The following is a 19,662-nucleotide window of genomic DNA, read 5'->3' as shown; positions in this document are numbered from 1 at the left end:
ATAAAATGGCTGTTTAGAATCAGGGAAATATTTAAATTTCAATCTTGCAAGCATTTTCCACTCTTTCTTGTTCATGTAATCAAAGAAGAAGGACAAAATTCACTATGAGAACAATAATAAAAATTGAGATGTATTGATACTGAAGTCTGGCTATGCATAACACACATCTCAACACATACCCAGCTTTAAATGACAAATACTGAAACATGTAAAATTTGAGGATAATGGATTAACTATGCCAATATCAAGTATTTTATGTTGATTGGTGTCCTTATCACCAAGGTAATGAAGAAGCTTTGAAAGTGACATCTTACTATTCATTTGATCTCCAGAAAAAAGGAGACTGACTTCAGTTACTTTTAAGATTGTTAATGTTTCTTTCTTGGCATCGTTTCACTTTTTGCTGTGATGTAACCTCTAATGGCATCCTTTTTCCTTCTCAGCACTGTGATAAATACTAAAAAGTTGGCCTTTTCTCCCCTACAGACACTTGAAAAATTTAAAACTATAGGAACCTTGTAAAACAAGGTTTTAAAATTTCTTGATTTAGTCACTTTCACAAATCCCTGGGCTCATTCCTGTGATGTAATATCCCCACAGTATTAAGGCATTCTCTAGGTTCTTCTTTTAACTGATGTCTCTTAAGGAAAAGAAAAGGATATTGACACATCAATACTGTTCTAAAACCACTGCTTCCATAGTATGGTGTGATGGAGGTATACCTGATCTAAGATTACAAGAAAGAATGAAATACAGCATATCATTTATTCTTAGAACAAAAATGGGGGAGACCTTCAAAGAGTTTGTGGATCTGTTTTATACACAGACTCTTTCTAGAAGTATTTAAACATGCTGACTTCCAAATAACTGTGCCCGTCTCAATTAGTAGCTGCAGTTTGTTCTTTATTTCCTCTTTGACTCTATTTCCCCGACAGTCTGCTTTTTTCTTTTTCTTCTCTGAGAACTAGGAGATCCACTGATCCCCTGGAATTATCTTCTGGCACATCTTAATCAAAGTTCAGAACTAGTTATGCAGTATCCCTTGTTTTTGTTTTTTTGGGGGTTTGTTTTTGTTTTTGTTTTTTTGAGACGGAGTCTCACTCTTGTCGCCCAGGCCGAAGTGCAATGTCATGATCTCAGCTCACTGCAGCCTCTGCCTCCTGGGCTCAAGCAATTCTCCTGCCTCAGCCTCCCATATGCAGTGTCTCTTTAGGTGTTGCTGTTGGAATTCTCAAGTCAGGCACGCCAGGGGTGATAGAAAAATGTATGTAAAACAAAAAAATGTACTTCATGGATTCCCACGGGAGTCAAAATGTTCATTTTTGAAGATAAAATAAACACATGATGTGGTATCTTTTAGCTAAAATTCTTCTAAGGGAAGCCTCTGTTAACATATCTGTAGAAAGAGAGTGGATTCGTGTTCTTATTTGATGACACTGGAAGGATTTTTCATTCTATCTCATCGTTCTGATATAGAACCTTTCTTCTTGTTCTACTAATTTATACACGTATTTCTGTAACAGACCCAATGCTTTTATGCGTTTTTCTTCAGATAAGTCAGCAAATACATAGAATGAGACAGAGCAGTAAAGAACATCAAGTTTCTGTCAAAACAGTTCATAAATATTCAGTGGAATTCTGCAACATGTAGGAAGTTATGAAGATGGCATTAAGATACCAGTAAATCCAAAGAAAACCTATGCTAATCAAGCTATCATATCTTATTGTATTTTATTCTCTTATCACTTTATTATCCTTCAATAATATAAATGTGCCCCCCCCCCCCCAAAAAAAAAAATACAAATCCTGACCTGCTGTGGCGAGATAGAACTTCCACCTCATCCTGGGGCAGGATTTTCTAACCGGGATGTCAGGGTCTCTGGGGTAGATCTGAAAGCCTCACCTGGGAGTTTCGTTTCCGGGCCACTTACCACAAACAGAGTCCTCTCTCAGGAATGGCCTTTTATTCAGATATTACTAGCATTCCCTAAGGGAGTGGAGCCTGGATGCAAAAGGACTCCTGAGAAAGAGGTTAACTAAGAGCCCCTGCGGTAACCTCAATGCCCTCAAAGTATTTTTTAATAGCAGCCTTACAAAAGGTTTATGACATTCTACCTTAAATAGGTTTTAAATGACCCTTTCTATTGATAAAAATCAACTTTGTATTGTTTCTAAGACTGAAATAGTCTAAAAGAAAGAAATATCTTGAAAACAGATGTATGGCCTTTCTTTATCAAAGTATTCTCTTAAGTTGTTCCAATATGGAGATGACTTACAAGATCACTGCCTACTCCTCATCTGCACCAAACCCCTCCAATCAAAGAAGGACTGAATTCAATGAGTTGCACTGTTAGTACATCACTCTAGTTAAAAAGTATTGCTCACTCCAGGGGGCCAAGCAAAGGCTATTGACATGCTTGCTTGATGTATGAAAAGACAAATTAGTCCCCCATCCTATCTACCAGCAGGGTACAGTGACCTGACATGGAAAAGTCAGTTCAAACCACTGTATAATATATTTACATTTTTTTCCAGGAAACTTCAGAGTTACCAAATCAGCTGTGTCTAGTGTGCAAATTACATGCAAGCTAACAGAATGTGAAATAAATTTGACAAAGGCTGTGTGGTTTAGCTTGACTATAGGATATGCTGGATGGCACAAGTGACTATGGCTTGTCCTGAAGGAATCTATGGTAACACTGGGCAAAAGGCAGGAAAAAAAGAGTTTACACAAAATCCTGTTTCTGGATGTGATTATTTATTACTTGTTGCCTATTTGCTGCCCCGATGCATTCTCAGCTGTTTTGTAATACACTAAGCAACATGAGAGAGTAAGTTCTCTTCTAGAGTTATTCAGCTGTAGTAAAGTTAGACCAAGTGGGTGAAGTTGGAAACAGTCATGCTTCCTTCTTCTTCTGCTAGAGAAACAGTTCAAAGATCAATGGGTCTGTTATCTTGAGTTTCATAAACAGAACGTGGATTTTTGAAGTTCTCTCAGTTGCCTTAGAATGCAATTTGCACTAATCAGAAATACACATTATTGGAGGGGGAAAGCTCTACTTTTCCATTAGATCATAATTAAGGATTGAAGATAGGACCAATAATTAACATAAAATGAAATTTCTCTAAATTTCTACTATTGGTGATTTGAAGGGAGAGTTACGAACAAATATTAATTTTTATGGAACTATGTTACAGGTCAGATCCTGAGGACATAAGGGTGTGAACACTGGAAACTAACCAGTTAAACAGAGTTTTGCCATAGATTGGAAACAAGTGGATTATGAAAGATGGACACTATTCTCTTAAACAGTTTCTTAAAACCTGTCCCTTCCTGGCACTTACGCAATCCCATCCTCAGTTAAGCTCAAGGACTTAATGTGAATAAATATATTATGATGCTATATTATAATACATTTTAAGGAGTAAATAATGTTATCATTACAATGCCATTATAGTAACATAAAAGAACCAACTTAAACTTTTCCAAATCAAGTACAAGTAAAAGAAAATTTTTTTCAGGCGTAAATATCCATTCTTTATTCATTCAACAAAACATTTGTAATATAGCTACTAAATATAACAGACTATTCCTAGTTCTCAGCAGGCACATGTTTTGGAAGAGGTGGTAACTGAAGATTTAAAGGTACCTAATTAGCATTGGATTGGAGCTTTATTTGTTTTTCCAACCTGAAGCTAACATGAAGTAATGTCTGTTCATCAAGCAAAAAATTCTCCGTCTTGCTGTCTGTAGTCTATTTTGAGGCACAGAATTTAGTGGCAGGAAACATGAGTTCTAGTCTGTCTCACCTGGTGAGTATCCATAAGAGAGAAAAAAAAATCAGACAAGGGTTTAGTGGGAAAAGTGGTGGACTGAGAATTAGACAGTTGGGCTCACAGCCCTGTTTCTACCACTAAACAGCTGGGTAAACTTGAACATGCATTTGAACTTCTCAGAACTGTAGGGCTTTTTCCCATTAAGTAAGGAGATATTAAAAGATGGTTTTTAAGGTGTCTTCTGGCTCTAAAATTTAAGTGAAATGAAGTCAAAGCAGTATGAGAAATGTTGAAAGTGTTAGATACATGTAAGATGTGATGATAATGATGATGACGACTCAGGTGCATATATAAGTTGACCTTTGTGTAATCCTACCTCTATTTTGGTTTAGTGTACCTCCTTTAGTGCCTTGTTTTGGCCCAAGAGTTCCATGGCAAAACATCTCCAGCTCCAGGGGATTGGCAGGCTGCCTGCCCTCAGCCTCCTCCCTTCATGGTGCTCAGTGTTCTTTCCTGAATAAAGCAAGCTGAAGCACAGGGGAATTCAGAGGTCTCTGCTTAGCCTCTATGGCTGCCAGTGCTACTACCTGAGGGGTGACAGGTCAAGTGGGCTTTGAACCAAATTCTGTTTCCACCCTTGGCCTTTTCCAGTATTCAAGTTCTTTTGTAAACGGGACATGATCATACCAGTTCAAAAGATTGTTATGAGGATTAATCAAAGCAAAGCACAAAAATTAATACTTTTTGCACGTAGTAGGTAACTGCCAGTATTGTTATTAAGGCTGAAAGCATGTATCACCCCTGCTGTACAGTGATGTCCCAAAGTGAGGAAACAAAGGTACACAATAATATACATTTCTTCATGTCATTCATCCTGATCCACCGAACAGCAACAACAACAAGACGTGTTTGTGGTGCTTATTTCTCACAAAGTGATTCCTTCTGCATAGTTTCATTGGATTTTCAAAATTAGGCTGAGAGGCAGGTAAACCAAGTCTTGTTTTCTTCCCAGCTCTCGGGGCCACAGACTTGCACCATTCCCAAGAAACAAAACTCCAGGGGAGCATCCATGTGGAATACAATGTGGGTGGTTCTCCTAGGGCCCTGCAGAGCAGCAATGCTGCCACTTTTAGAAGAGGAAACTGAAGCCCAGGGAGGTTAAATTAATTGTCCAAGGTCGCACAGCTGAGGAGGAAGATTCTGATCTTGAAGTCAGGTTATGACTCCAAGTAGCGGGGCTTTCCTCCACACTGCGCAGCCTTAACTACAGTATACATATAAACACTATATTAATGTCAAACTCTCAGTGCCCACCTCGCCCTCATCATTAAGCTTTGAGGTATGTTGGAGGTGTGTTGGTGGGAAATCCCATGAAGCCACAGGGAAAAAAAGTCCTCACCGTGCCCTAGTGCTCTGTGGCACATCAATACTCAGTCCTGCCCTAGATGTGCCATACTCCAGACATTATTTTACGGGAAGGAAGTATCTGCACATCCAAGCAAATCAGGATGTGGAGAGAGTGGCCAGTTTCTGCTCTCTGTAAGACTGGTTTACATGAATATTCAATAACCAGCTCCCCTAAAAATATCTATCTTATCTCCCATTTGTGTTGTCATCCTATCACAATCTATGGTCGGTGCCAAAAGGCACACTGAAGTATTAAAGAAAAAAATCAGTTGGAGAAAAGTGACAGAAATATTTATGAAAGTGCTACAATTGGACTCCATGCAAAACGAGAGTGACTTCCTCATATTTACTAATCTCCAAACAAAATAACCATCAAGAAATATTAAAACACACATTTTATTAGTTTCATTTAATTTCTTAATTGCTCAAAGTCAGTTTACCCATTTATTACTGTGTGAAGTGCTTAGAGGCAAGGCGCACATTAAAGGGATTATTTCCATGTAATCCCCCCCTCCCAGAGGGTAAGAGCTGATCACTGTGAATCCCTTTACGCTCTGTAACAATACCAAATGGAGGAAATGGGGATTGTAAAATGATATAGTCAGTGGTTGGGTGATACAGTAGGAGAGTGCAATTTAATAGCAAGAGAAAAGTACCTCATTTTCCGTAAAAGTTATGCGAGCCTTTTTCAGGAATAGCTATTAACCAAACTGAATTTAGCCTCCTGTTTTTCTGACTTATACCTATGTTAATTGATAGATGTTGAAGATCTGCAGCCTGTTAAGATGTTAATCAAATGGAGTCTGGGAGTAGATGTGATCATGTTACTGGGACTTGGAGTTCTGGGGACAAGAATTGCTCTGAGTATTACACTCTCTGTGACAGTTTTTCCACCGCCAGTCTTCCTTCTGGGCATGAAAGGGTGCAGGCACGCAGGTGGAATCTGGAGGGATGCTGGAAATTATCCTGGAAAGGGAAATGAGGTAGGCAGGGGTTCTAGGTAAATATCCACCAAGAAACTTGTGACAGTCTGAAGCTCTGGCAGCTTCCATGGTATGTCATAGCTGGCCTGAAACCATTGCACTCCAGAGGACCGGGAAACCCATTAGTGACCTGGGAAAGAGCTTTTGCTTGTCCTATTGCTGACACATCTCTCCCCGTTGTATGTTAGGAGCATTACCACTATTCTTAGGAGATAAAACTTAGAGCATTAGAGGAGTACAGAGGTAAGGCCAGTCCTTACCAGCGATTTCTGCCCCCTCAGGCGGCGCATGACCCAGATGCAGGGGTCATGCCTGACAGCATTAAAATACTCAGTGCCTCTATTTCAGGCTGAAACAGTTCTAATATTTGATATTCATTCTCTGCCTTTAGAGTTAGCCTGATTCAAAGAGTACACAAAATAAAACATTTTTTTAAAAAGCCCTCAAGGAGATTTGTACTATGTATCCTATTAGATTGAAGGCAAAACAAGCTGATTGCAGCAGAAAAAAAAATATGGCTGCTTCAGACCCCAGCTGACCTCTTTTATATGGAAAATCCCTCATACGATTATAGAGCTAATGAGTAATTTTTAATGAAAACATTATGCCTTTGCATATATTTGCGAGCAGCCCTTCTTACATTTAAATTTACATGGAAATCAGATGATATGTATAAAAACACATCTTGGAAATCTGTGTATTTTAAGGAAAATACTCGACTGCTATCTCTGGCTGTTTCTATAGCTGTTCCTATCCAAAGCCCAAACTTCTCAATAAGAAAACTGTAGAATTCAGTCAATCATCTGGTTGACACCAAACATGCAAGTATTTGATGATGCGTGGATAAAACAGTTGAATACAAGGCAGACTCGTCCACATTTCACAGAATGTTTTGGCTTTATGCAAACAACAGCGTGTGAGGGAAAAAAAAAAAAAAAACTGAGCGTAACAATTGCTAAATAAATACATGTGAAAACATCTTTCTCTTTCACCCCAAGAATCCTTAAGTATTTGAAGATGAAGACAGAACCAGGATTGTTTCTGTATTTTCTTTTCTACTCAGAATCTGAATCACTGTGTTGAATTTGAAAATGGAGAAGCCTATGTAATGCCTTTCCTTCCTACCCTTTCTCTCCCCCTCTAGGTGGAGCTGACAGGCAGCAGTGTCTTTGACTACGTCCACCCCGGAGACCACGTGGAGATGGCTGAGCAGCTGGGCATGAAGCTCCCCCCTGGGCGGGGTCTCCTGTCGCAGGGCACTGCTGAGGATGGAGCCAGCTCAGCATCTTCCTCCTCTCAGTCGGAGACCCCTGAGCCAGGTGGGAATTGCAAACCCAATGTGTGGGTTGGTGGGCAGGACCTTTGCCAAATGAGTGTGCTCAAGTTACCCATGTGAAGAGACTATAAATAGGTCTAAGGGTATTTAACAATTCCATGCAGCTTCCAGTCCCGTGCAGTAATTAAATAAGGAAAAGATTTGAAAATAAGAAGACATTTTAATAAGTATAATCCAGAGATCTAATTTCAGTTGAACAATACATGTAGAAGGTACTAGTTCCTTTAGTTTCTCTTTCAAATTACTAGAGGGAAAAGCTTCCGGTTTGGAATACCCTCTTCATTTTATTGTTACCATGGCTAAATGTAATGCATTTATTTATTATTCAGCAAAATCTATGGCAGAGGCATTCCAAATATTAGCTTGTGGAGAATTAAAAGTATTAGGGACTTGCAGAAATCTTGGTTTCTTTATTTTTTTTTAAGCATCAGAAGGTACTTGAAAGATGTGAACGATAAATTAAGGCTAAAAAGAAAACAGAAATGGCTACATTTTAAACTGCCTTTCTACCCTCAGTATTTAATTAGATCAATTGTATAGAGGAATGAACAGAGGTGACATTCCTCATTGGGATTCCTTCCAGGACTCTTATAGACTTTGCATTCAGAATGTTCCCATTTTCATTGTGTTGTACTGATGATAATTTAAGTATTAGGGGAAAATCCATTTATAAATTAAACAAAATGACTTGATATCCATCAGTCCCCTAGTTCATCAAGCTGTTCAAACACGGGGAAGATTGGCTGGTCGGCCTGGGTCTTCCGAGAGCGCTGGTAATTAGATCTGCGAAGGATTTATTCTTTGCTGATTGGGGCTTTAAATTAATTGAAGTTCCACATTTGTGGTTTTGTCCTTTTTGTACTTTTTTAGAGGAGATATTTCATATTCTTGTGTGGTGGAGTGCTTGGCCAAGCAGCAGTGGTTTAAATGTTAATTTTTCTCATGAGAAGTTTAAGATTTTTTAATGAATCAAGGCCTGATTTGAAGTGCAAAGTTGTATTTACTTACTTGGAAAATTATTTTTTCACTCTTCAAAGATGCTTGTACTTTACTTGATCTGTTGTTTTAAAATAGATTCGTAATACAAAAGCATTTTATTAGCAAGAAAAATAGAAAAACCTATGTTAAGATTAACGTTAAAATAACTCATCGTACTTCCAAGAAAATTATTTGGCCTGCCTAGAAGGAATCACAATGTTTCCTCACACAGAAGGAAAAAAAAAAAAAAAATTGAGAAGTATTTAATCCATTTTCCTCAGTGAAGTTAACTGTAGTTTCTAGGGCATTCATTATTCTTAGCATTGGTGATCATCCTTCTCCAGTGAGCCCCACACATGAGAAAAGAGAATATTTAAGATTATTCTTTACCTTTTAAAAATGAAAATATTTTTGTTCAGGTGGGGAAGTGATATATTCTTATGCCATAACTCACTGACTTTACTGGGCAGATATGTCAGTGAGATAATTGGGACTGTTTTTTTAGTCAATAGAATGTTCCTATCTGGGCATATTTGAGAAACAGCACATGCAAATGGTTTTCTACTCTTTCATCCAGATGTTGGATTGGAGAACCTCTTCCTCATGACTCAAACACACAGCATGACAGAATTTAAGTTTCTAAGCCTTTGTATGAGGGAAGGTCTTGGAAAAGTTTGTCTCCTTGAATCACAAATGCTCAAGTTTCATGATCCTTTTATCCAACCTCCAACATCCGCAGCCAACTCTCTACAGCAAAACCAGCAGGTAACCTTTCCGGTCCCTGCTAGATCCTGCCCCGATAGGAAGCTCATGAACTTGCAAGGATGCCCACTCCATTGTTGAGTAGTTCTCATAGTTATTCCTGACAGGGAGCCCAAATATACTTCACTGCAACTTCCCACTGATCCAAGGTCTGTCCTCTGGGACCACATTTCTGATTTGCTCCTTCTTCCCTATCATAGCTTCTCATATATGTGAAGTCAGACACATCAGATCCCGCCTTCCTCCTGCCATCCTTCTCCTTTCCAGGTCAAACAGTGCTAATTCCACAACCCTTATTCAATGGCATGTGCCTAACGGCCTCACCATCCTAGTTATCCTGCCCTGGCTGTACTTCCGTTTGTAGGGAACCCTGTAAAAACATGGTGAAGAGAAGAGCACAGCCCTCTAGATATATTCTGATTAGTGCAAAGCAGAGGAACTGTCACCTTTCTCAGGATAGGCTACTATGCTTCTCTTAATGCAGCCTAAGGTTAAGTTTGGTCTTCTCGGAAGCTAGATCATCCTGTCAATTCATACTGAGCTTGATGTCTCCCCAAATGCATGTTGACAGTGAGACTTTGGGAGGAAAAACAAATCCATAGCCTGTAAACCAGTTCTGCTAGAGTATCCTAGGCTAGAGTCTAAATACAACAGCAAGCCCAAATAAATATGTCAATATAAGAACTCTCATAAATCCCATGCCTTCTATGAAGCCCTAGCAAGCATAAAATAACCCTAGGTACACTAGTAGAACACAGTTCTTACAGATTATTACTTCTAGATTATAGGAGAATATATATCTCCTTCAACTGTTAACTCTCTCCTTTAAAGTTACTCTATCATTTAACATTGAAGTGTGATTGAAAGACACCATAAATTTACTTAGGTTTCCTTCACCAGCCTTCCTTTAGCCATCCTTGCTACTGAGGTTGAAAACTCTGCCTTCCACATCACTTAACTTGGGCTCATTAGCTACACTCGCATAAGAAGAGGCTCTCTTCGTTGATGGTGAATGTGACTCTCACCGGTAGAGAACATTAAGCTACCTTAACCTTCAAAGTCTGCAGTGTTAGTTATTTTCTACCTTTGGCTTAAAAAAGCAATTAGATTGACTGCTCAAATACTGAAAAGCAGTGTAGGGTGCTACCTTGAGTGAAATATCTTCACTAATGCAGATGATCGCTCCAAGGGAATTACTTTAAAAGTTCATGTCAGGCACTACATCACAAAGCTGCTTATGTTTCTTAAAAGCTGAAAGAATTTTAACAAGATTTCCTAATTCTTAATAACATGAAGAAACGTTTTTGAAGACTGTTGTTCATTGCATCATAATCTCTTAAACTCTGATAAAACACAGATTCTTTTTGAAATAATGGTGTGATTTAGTTGGAAAAGGGATATTGATATATGGTTATTATGAAAATGAAAGGACTATTAGGTATAGAATTTTTCAGAAGCCCTGATATGTTCAGCATAGCATCACTAAATGACTGAACTCTAAATAACATTTGGCATTATAATAAAGGAAAGAAGTGACTAAACCGGCCGAAGAGGCAGTGATCCTATGCCCCAATAGGAATTCTGTTTCTTTGAACTGCCAGCCCTGAGATTGTCTTATCCTGACTCAGGCTCAGGATAATGGAGGAGAAAAAAAGATCCGTTGATTGTACAGCAAACCCAAATAAATATTTTATATGTATGCACATTTTTTAACAGTTTAGTCAATGTATTATCTCAGAGAAATCTTAAGTCAGGCAAAAGATAAATGAGTGGCGTTGTTTAAAATGTTATAAAGTCCGAGCGTGCCTATTTAGGGGTTGATGGGAACATTTTGGAAGAGACTGCCCTTTGCTGTCCTGCAGGCTCCTGCAGCATGAGAAGCACAGAACCTCTGACAAATGGCATTTGGAGGGTTTATCTTTTTGTAGATCTGCTTGTGCCTTTTCATGATTACTCCTAATGATTCTGCCATCTTGGGGTTATGAGTATTATCCTCATCTTTTTCATAAATTTCAGTGCCATGCCTTTTAAATGCTTAGTAAACAGAAAAGCAGCTCTCTTAAAAAATCTTGGAGGAACTTTAAAACTCTTCCTGTGTTGAAGGCAAATAGTAATATTCCCTATATTAGGCTGTAAATTGTTGTGTTTTACTCCTTCTTAGTAAACAGCTTTATTTTTTCCAATTATAAAGTTAATTCAGACCCATTGCAAAAAATTCAGAGAATTCAGAGAAAAAGGAGTAAAGACCACCACCATCTAGGAATAACCATTATTCATATATATGCACTACGTACCCTCCTAGATTTTGTTTGTGTTCCTGTGTATGTATGTACATTTGTTGTGTGTTTGGTGGGGTTTTTTGTATTTCTTTCTAAATTAAAGATTATAATGTATATGCTCCTGGTAACTAGCTTTTTCGTTTTCACGTTTCTCTTAAGATAAAATTCCCTTTCTGTCTCCAGTGGTTTGCTTCCCACCAGCTAGTGATCACTTTCTTCTGTAGGACCCCTGTCAGGAAGAACATACCTGGATTCTGCTTCAGAGAGAACTCAGCCAGGGCAAGGGGCTCTTGTGGCTTTTTGAGTGGATGTGAGCTCATAGAAGGGAAAATCAATACTGTACCAGGATTTAGACAATTTAGGAAAATGCATGAGGCGGTACTTTGGATGATGAATAACTACAGCTGCATGGCTAACCCACTGGTTGTCTCAAATATGGGTTATAATGTTTTGTCTAAATTTTCAGGCAGAATCTAGCCTGTTTTGTGGCATTAGGATCATCATTATAGTAGTATGATCTTTATGCTATTATACCTACACTATGTCCCGAATATTTTAAAGGCCAGCAAAATGGAAACAGTAGAATACTTGCCTAAATGGAAATAATCTTCAGTTTCAACTTATGCCTCTATGCTTTGGTAAGTTGGTATCTATTCCTGATTCTACAGAAACAGGAGCTCAATTCCTCTGACATCATTAGATGATTTTCACAGTAAGTGGTATAATTATACGAACAAATGTTTAGGAATAACCATAAAGAATGTAAAAATTTATCTGAGGATCAATGTTTTGTATTAAAAAACTGCTTGGATATGAGATACACTTGTATTTGTATGGCTGAATTATTTATCATCTGGTATATTGTTGTGGAGGGGTTTTTTTTATTGGGTCAAGATTTCTATCAATGAACTGAATTTAGAAGTTAGGCAAGGGAAACCATCTTACTAACCCCACATCCAACCCCAGTCCCTAGACAATGTGACTGTATCTACAGCACTTTCTGCTGTACTGCAAATGTCAAACAGAAGGTGTAATGGATTTAATATTAGCGCTGGCCAAGGTGTTGAGGGAGCTGTTAATAATGTCACTCTAGTTATTGATCTGAAGCCTTTAAAAATCAGGGAAAAGTGAGAGATCCCCTACTGGGGAAAGGCATACAGTGACTGATTTTTATTGCCAATATATTTACATATAGAGTAGCAACTTTCTGGAATTATGTTATCACCATTAATCCCATTAATAACTGAGATTTTTGGAGTCATTTTATGGTGAGATAATATCATGGAGACTGCTCAGCATGCTAATACTAAAAGATCGGACCAAGTTCTTTTATACATAAATAGAGCTCAAAATTCACGTGGTGAGTACAGCATTCATACAAAGTGTCAAATGATAGAAAGTTCATTCACATTAGATTTATACTTGATGACAGAGTTGGAGCTATTGGAAGGGTAAGTGACAAAGAGTATAGTCAGTAGGAAGAGTAATGTGCTACTTTTGCCTCTCCAAAATTCTGAATACAAATAATACAAATAGTGTAGGGACTAACTTAAGATAGAAATGGATTTTGTTCAGTTAGTGTACCTTTTCAGGACATTGCTAATTCTTCAATCTGAATGGCAGTTTGTATGCAATGAAATTCCTGCTTTCCATAGTCCCCAACTAATAAATGAAATTAAAATGTGTAATTTATGATGAATGTTTATCAAACTGTAAACACACATTTAATTTCTTTCCATATTCATATACTATAGGCAAAGATAAATCCATCAGATAAAGTACCATAGTGATCTCTGATGGATTGATATAAAATGCATCCCTACTGGGGCTGTAGCAATGATTGGGACAAGTTCATGATTCCCCCAAATCGGTCTGACTTCTGTTAATACCCAGGTGTGCCTGTATGTGGCAAATCTAGTAGTCAGAAAGCAGCCTCACTACTAATCCTTTTGTGTAACCCAAAGAGATCATCATTTAGGCATAAACACAACTTTTATCCAAAATTATCTATGTTTCTTAACATGTCATCATTAAGAACTTACCTTTTTGCCAATCCTGAAATGAAGATGATGGGTGCACTCCAAAAGCAAGCCAGTGCTCTTACAAGGACTGCCTTGCCAAACCTAGAATGATTCTTTTGCCTCAAAAAAGCTACCTTGATGCAGTACCATTTTTTCATGAGCAAAGTAGGCTATTTTTAAATGTCACCTTTATCCCCAGCTAAGCTAAACAAGATCCCCTGGAACTGCCACAGAAGGGAAAAATATTCTCCATTGCTTTTTTCTGGTATGCAAGGCGTAGGCATACTTATCACCTTAATTTGTGTGTGTTCACACTTTGGTGTACTTGTGTGTAAAATGAGAACATTTGCAAAGCAAACTGTACTTCTAGAATCTTGCCCGAGGGAGCTAAAGAGAAATAAAGTAAAAACTCTCCTTCCCACCAGACTCTCCTGGCCCGATAGCTGAGCTCCACCCTTCTAGGCCAGCTCCCGGAAGGCACAGCTGCAACCCCAGGAATCCACTGGGACCTAATTCCTTGACCCATGCGTTGATGACGCAACTAGCTACAGAAGGGCAGCCTCCCTTTTGTTCCCAGAAAAGATGTTGGATCTTGGCACAGTTCTGCATGCCATTCTGAAACTAACTTTCTCTTTCAAAATTTAAATCACAGTGGTTACAACTCAGAAAAAAAAATACAGCTTTTATATAAATTAATATGATGATATTTGCAGGGTAGCAAATGTTTTGTTCAATAATAGAAGCACAGGCCTCTTATCAAAATATACAGTAGGTTCTCTCAGTTTATATGCAGCATTCTTTTTCCAAATCTTCTATTGAAGGTTTAGGAAATCAATTTTTTAAACCCATTATTTTTAACAGTTTTTCCATATAGCTTTCTAGGTCACAATTTTGACTTCTCTTTGCCAATAGTGATAGGGATATATTTTTCAAGTTTCTAAAAGGAAACCCAAGACAAGCTGTTAATTATGACCTGTTTTTCCTCATTTCAAAAAAAAAAAAAAAAAGGTGGCCGTCTTTGTCATTGGATCATTAAAAATTATAAATTCTATTTCTATAGCTCTTGCCTTGAACAAAGTACAAGTTATTTGCTTTTAATACATACCACTGCACAGAAATTTCATCCCTGTCCAAATTATACCATTCTGAATTCTTCATCTGCACCAAACAGCAGACTTACGAAGGATCAGTTACCTGGCATTGACTGAGCTTTGCAGGGTGCACAGATCAGAAGAGGCAGAACTGGCTGGAAACCATTTCCACCCCTAGTGAGCAATTTACTCATGATTGCTTGGGGAAAATACTGGAAATATTGCTTCTGTGTAAAGTTTGCAACTTCCAGTTGTCAGCTCTTTGCCAACAGTTATTCCCAAGTATAGCTTTAGCAACAACGCTTACCCAGGCCACTGTGATAATGGTTGGCATTCATATCCTCTTGGTGTATGCAGAGCACAGAAACCACTAATTACAGGAGTTAATTCACACCACATCCCTCTGAGGCAGGTCAGTGTGTTATCCTTGTCTTACAGCTGGAGGAAAAAGTGATGGAAATTCTAAGTGGCTCGCCCCAAGCTTCACAGGTTAGTTTCGTGGCCAAGATTAGCGGAAAGGGTACAGTATTAGGGTTGCAGCGGGTGGGAAGCCTAGGAATTAGATGGAGAAAGAAGATAGGTCCCTGGTAGGAATTGAACCAGAGGAATTTTCTCCAAGGGGATTATGAAGTTCATAGAGAAACCTAACTATCCTCTTATGCACATATTTCATTGTGCTGGTTTTTTTTTTTTTTAAAAAAAACATAGTCTCTTACTTAGAACTAAAATAATCTATGTAATCTTTTTTTTTGCTTTCATTTTTCTTTTTGAGATGGAGTCTTTCTCTGTCTGACAGGCTGGAGTGCAGTGGCGCAATCTCGGCTCACTGCAACCTCCGCCTCCCAGGCTCAAGTGATTCTCCTCCCTCTGCCTCCCAAATAGCTAGGACTATAGGTGCATACCACCACACCTGGCTAATTAGCGATGGGGTTTCACCACGTTGGCCAGGCTGGTCTTGAACTCCTGACCTCAGGTGATCTGCCCACCTCGGCCTCCCAAAGTGCTGGGATTATAGGCATAAGCCACCACACCCTCTTTGCTCTCATTCTTCCATTTAAACACATACCACAGTGATCAGTAAGTAGCATCTGAATACATTATAGGCACAGTCCAACCCTAAGTCACTTGGTCTGCATCAGCCATATGCCCCCCCAGCCAGGATCATAGCCAACATCACCCGTGTACACTTGGCCTCTGCTCTGTGTTGGCCAACACTGGGCCAGATTCCGTGCAGTTTCTCCAGGCTCTGTCTTTCAGAGCCAGTCTTCCAAGGCAGGTGTGAGATGAAAAAGAGCAGGCAGAGCAGAGGAATGGTGTGCATCAGGAGGTGGACATATCCCGCTGGAGGGATCGATCTGCTCATGAAACACAATCGTGGTTTCTTGGGACCCATGGGAAATACTGCCCATCTTCTATTAGCAGAAGAATTAGCTTGAGGGAAGAACTTGTATCTTTTCTCTAGTTATTATTAACTCGAATGAATTTTCATTCAAGATTCAGGCCCACTTGCTAACGGGGATTGTGTAGATTATTTAACCACCATTGATTGAATGTCTACCAGCTGTCAGACATACAAAACACCAAGGAAACCATGACGAGGCTCCCCACCTCCCAGAAGCTGACCATCACGTGAGGGGGACAGATGAGTAACACAACGCGGGAGCGTGGTAATGAGGATCAGGACACTATGGTGCGTAAGTAGGATAGCATCATAGCACACACCACCGCGGCCAGCAGTCTTGGCAGAGCTATCTCAGGCTTAAAACTTCAACCCTAAAATTAGTAGCCCAGAAATATTGTTTCTTTGGGAACACATTGCCTTGATGTGCCCAAACATATCAAAACCACGATTATAAGCGACTGATGGACGTTATCAAGGGTTTGTTTTTGTTCATTTGTTTAATTAGCCTAAAAATTGCCTAACACTGCACCTGCTGCATGTTAGGTTCACAGAAATACTAGTTCCTCTGCCTGTTGCTTTTTCTGGCTCTGCAGGAGTGTCCTGAGTAAGAAGTACCCCAAACAGCCTCCCTTCCATTTATATAGGGCAGATCTCACTAACTGAAATTCAGGAAATTCTAACTTTGGAAAACAATACTGATGCTTTTAGCTTTGTCTACTCAAGGTATAATTTGTTGCAAATATTCTGATAACATTAATGATATAGTAATAATTTTCATTATCTTTTATCTCTATGTTCCAGTTACAGCAGCGGGCATTTATAAGTAATTTATTTTTCAAAATGACCCAACACCAAGGTTAGAGATGGTAAAGAACTTGCCCCCACACCAGAGCAGACACTGGACCCAGGGTTTGAACTCAGGCCGTGTTTTTATTGTAAGCACTTTGCTGTGTGCTTACAGAGAACAGGAGAGGTAGATGTGACACCTTCCATTAGGAAATGGATTATTATCATAGAAGATTTATCCGTAGTCGACAACTAGAGAAGAAAGGATATAGTTCTGCTATCCTCAATTGTGGCATAAATATTTTAAAGAAATCAGGGAGCAGCTCAATGACTGCAGGCTGGCCTTGATGAGGAGGGATGGCCTACATGGCCTGCATGAAAACCAACCTAAGAGCAGAAAGGTAGAGATGATCTCCCAGGAGACTCATCCCAGTAGCACAGTGGGAGTGAGCATGCTGCATTTGGGAGGCAGGAAGGAGCCCTGTCTTCCTCACTGAGGCAATGGTGCATGCTTATCCAGAATGGGCCCAGATCAGGGAGGAGCTGGGGTGCCAGGGTAAACAATCTAAGATCCGTGTGCTAAGTTCTGAGTATGACTCATTGAAGAGAGCAGTGACCCAATGAAAACATTATTTTATTACTTATAAATACCAAAAAAAAGTTTAAAAGGAACCTTCTTTGAAGATCGTATTTTACGAGTACCCAAGAATTCCTGAATCCGTTAGTCAATGCAATTGCCGTTACTCATTGACTACTTGCCCGTGTCAGGCTCTTTGCTAAGCCCATTATTTGCATCACCTTATTTATTTCTCACAAAACACTATTGAAGATGTTATTATTTTTCCCATTTTACAGATGAGGGGCCTAAGAAAAGAACAGTTTTTTTAAATTGTAAAAGTCATACAGATAGAATTTGAACCCACGCAGGCTGGCACCAGAGTCCCCATACTTAACCCTTCCTCCAGTGTGCTTCTAAATAGCCCATCTAGAACAGCTGTCCAACCCCTGCACCTGAGACCACCAGCTAGGGATGCTTGCCATCCTTCCCAGGCGGTTCTATTTGAGTAGTCTTCCCTATAACATAGGAAACTTATGTTCACTGGACTTGATACTGGCTCATTTATTTTCATAAAAATGTACAGGATGGGTTGAACGGAGGAGACCAGAAACAAAAAACAAAAGTCATTTAAGAGATTATTTCTATAATCCAGAAGTGAGTGAGTAGACCTTGAGAAGAAATGTTTTTGAGAGGCCTTGCAAAGGAAGAAATGATGATTTGGAATTAAGATAACATTTAGAAAAAGAAATATGCCTGTGGTCAGTCTTTAGCCAGGAGCTAATTATTCACGCTCTAGAAACTATGGAGGTCTTAAGCTTTCACACATGATTGGAATTGATGATGCCGTCTGTCCACTGTCACTTTTTTAAAATCAATGGGTAATAAAATTTGGAAAATTTGGAAAATTACAAAATTACATATGCTATTGATCATGAACTATTTATATGCAAATATGCTTAGTGTTCAAAGCTGTTCCTTTACATTTTATTCAAGTACATTGTATGTCTTTGGTAAAACATCCGTCTGCTAGCCAGTGCCTCTCACTCGTCAGAGGCTATCCTCTCCAAATAAAAACACTGAGAAGAACATTCATAAAACTGATGGCAACAGAAAGAATTTAAACTCTCCTTACTCTCCTGTGCCCAGCCATCTCTTTATTAGACACAGCAGGGGTTGATGTTAGAGGGGAATAAAAAGTATCAATTGATTGCCCTAATTACTCAAAATTCGGTAGAAACTTAGTTGATAACTTAAAAGTGAATTTAAAATGTGACCAATATTTAGGAAAATACTTCCCATTTCACAGAATGGGATATTTTACATTTCACATGTAAAAACATAGTTGCATGTCTATAGTTTAGATACACAAAACATTCATTCATTCTTTTGTTTATTCTTTGCTCATTTAATTTATTGCAAATGCATGCGCCAGGCTTTGTCCTAGATTCTGGGATGGGGTAGCTACCAAAAATGTCTCTGCTCTCCCAGAACCTGTGGCCACATAAACCGCCTCCCAATAGGAGTCAAAAAATTCTCTGTGGAGAGATTCAGTTAATAGAAGTCTCCATTTTATACACGCTAGGTAAATCTATGTATCAGTTTGTAATGAACCACTTCGTCTTCTCTGCTTTCTAAAATGCACAGCTGATGTCAAGTCTAATACAGCACTTCCGAAATACATTCCTCCTCATAACTGCTCTGCAAGATGAACTTTTTTTTTCCAACTCTTATTTTAGGTTCAGAGGGTACATGTGCAGGTTACATGGGTAAATTACATGTCACTGAGGTTTGGTGTACAAATGATCCCATCACCTAGGTAGTAAGCATAGTACCCAATAGGTAGTTTTTCAACCGTTCCCCAGAAAAAGCCTTCCCCAGTTAAACGGCAAAGGAAAAAACTTGATAGTGCATGTTCTCACTGGAAATTAACAATGAATGTTAGCTTAGCGAAAATTTGAAATTCATGTAAAATCAATAAACCTATGTTTTGAAACTAGCCTTTCCCAATGTGTTTGACTGTGGGAAACTTTTTTTTAAGAGAAACTCTTACTAATACTCCAAAAGCACATGATTTAGCACTGTACATTATCTTGTTTCTACTAGGCTGGATGCCACCTTCCCGCATCCATGCCACTCTCTTCCTCCAAGACCCACCGCAAGCAGAGTCACAGTGGGCCACTGTATTCCGAGGTTAAATTTTCCAGTTCATCTGGTAAATCTCCCAAAGGTTTCTCATCAGTCCTCAGGGTGCACTTCAAGCTTTCCCAAAACTGAGCTCCTA

General features: G+C 39.0%; 2 protein-coding genes across 3 annotated transcripts in view; one reads left to right on the top strand and one right to left on the bottom strand.

Annotated features, from left to right (window-relative positions):
• EGLN3 (egl-9 family hypoxia inducible factor 3) overlaps positions 1-19,662 on the bottom strand; it is a 361,817-nt gene that overhangs the window by 89,630 nt on the left and 252,525 nt on the right. The window lies entirely within an intron of this gene.
• Positions 1-19,662, top strand: part of NPAS3 (neuronal PAS domain protein 3) — an 880,768-nt gene that overhangs the window by 745,692 nt on the left and 115,414 nt on the right. For both annotated transcript variants that reach the window (XM_033188307.1, XM_033188308.1), the window contains exon 5: positions 7,312-7,486. In XM_033188307.1, the coding sequence (XP_033044198.1) occupies positions 7,312-7,486 (175 nt within the window). The remainder of the gene's footprint in view (positions 1-7,311; positions 7,487-19,662) is intronic.

The sequence above is a fragment of the Trachypithecus francoisi genome, unplaced genomic scaffold, assembly GCF_009764315.1.
Source record: "Trachypithecus francoisi isolate TF-2019V2 unplaced genomic scaffold, Tfra_2.0 Lachesis_group3, whole genome shotgun sequence".
In the NCBI taxonomy this organism is placed as follows: Eukaryota; Metazoa; Chordata; class Mammalia; order Primates; family Cercopithecidae; genus Trachypithecus; species Trachypithecus francoisi.
This window is presented reverse-complemented; position numbering and strand designations above follow the sequence as displayed.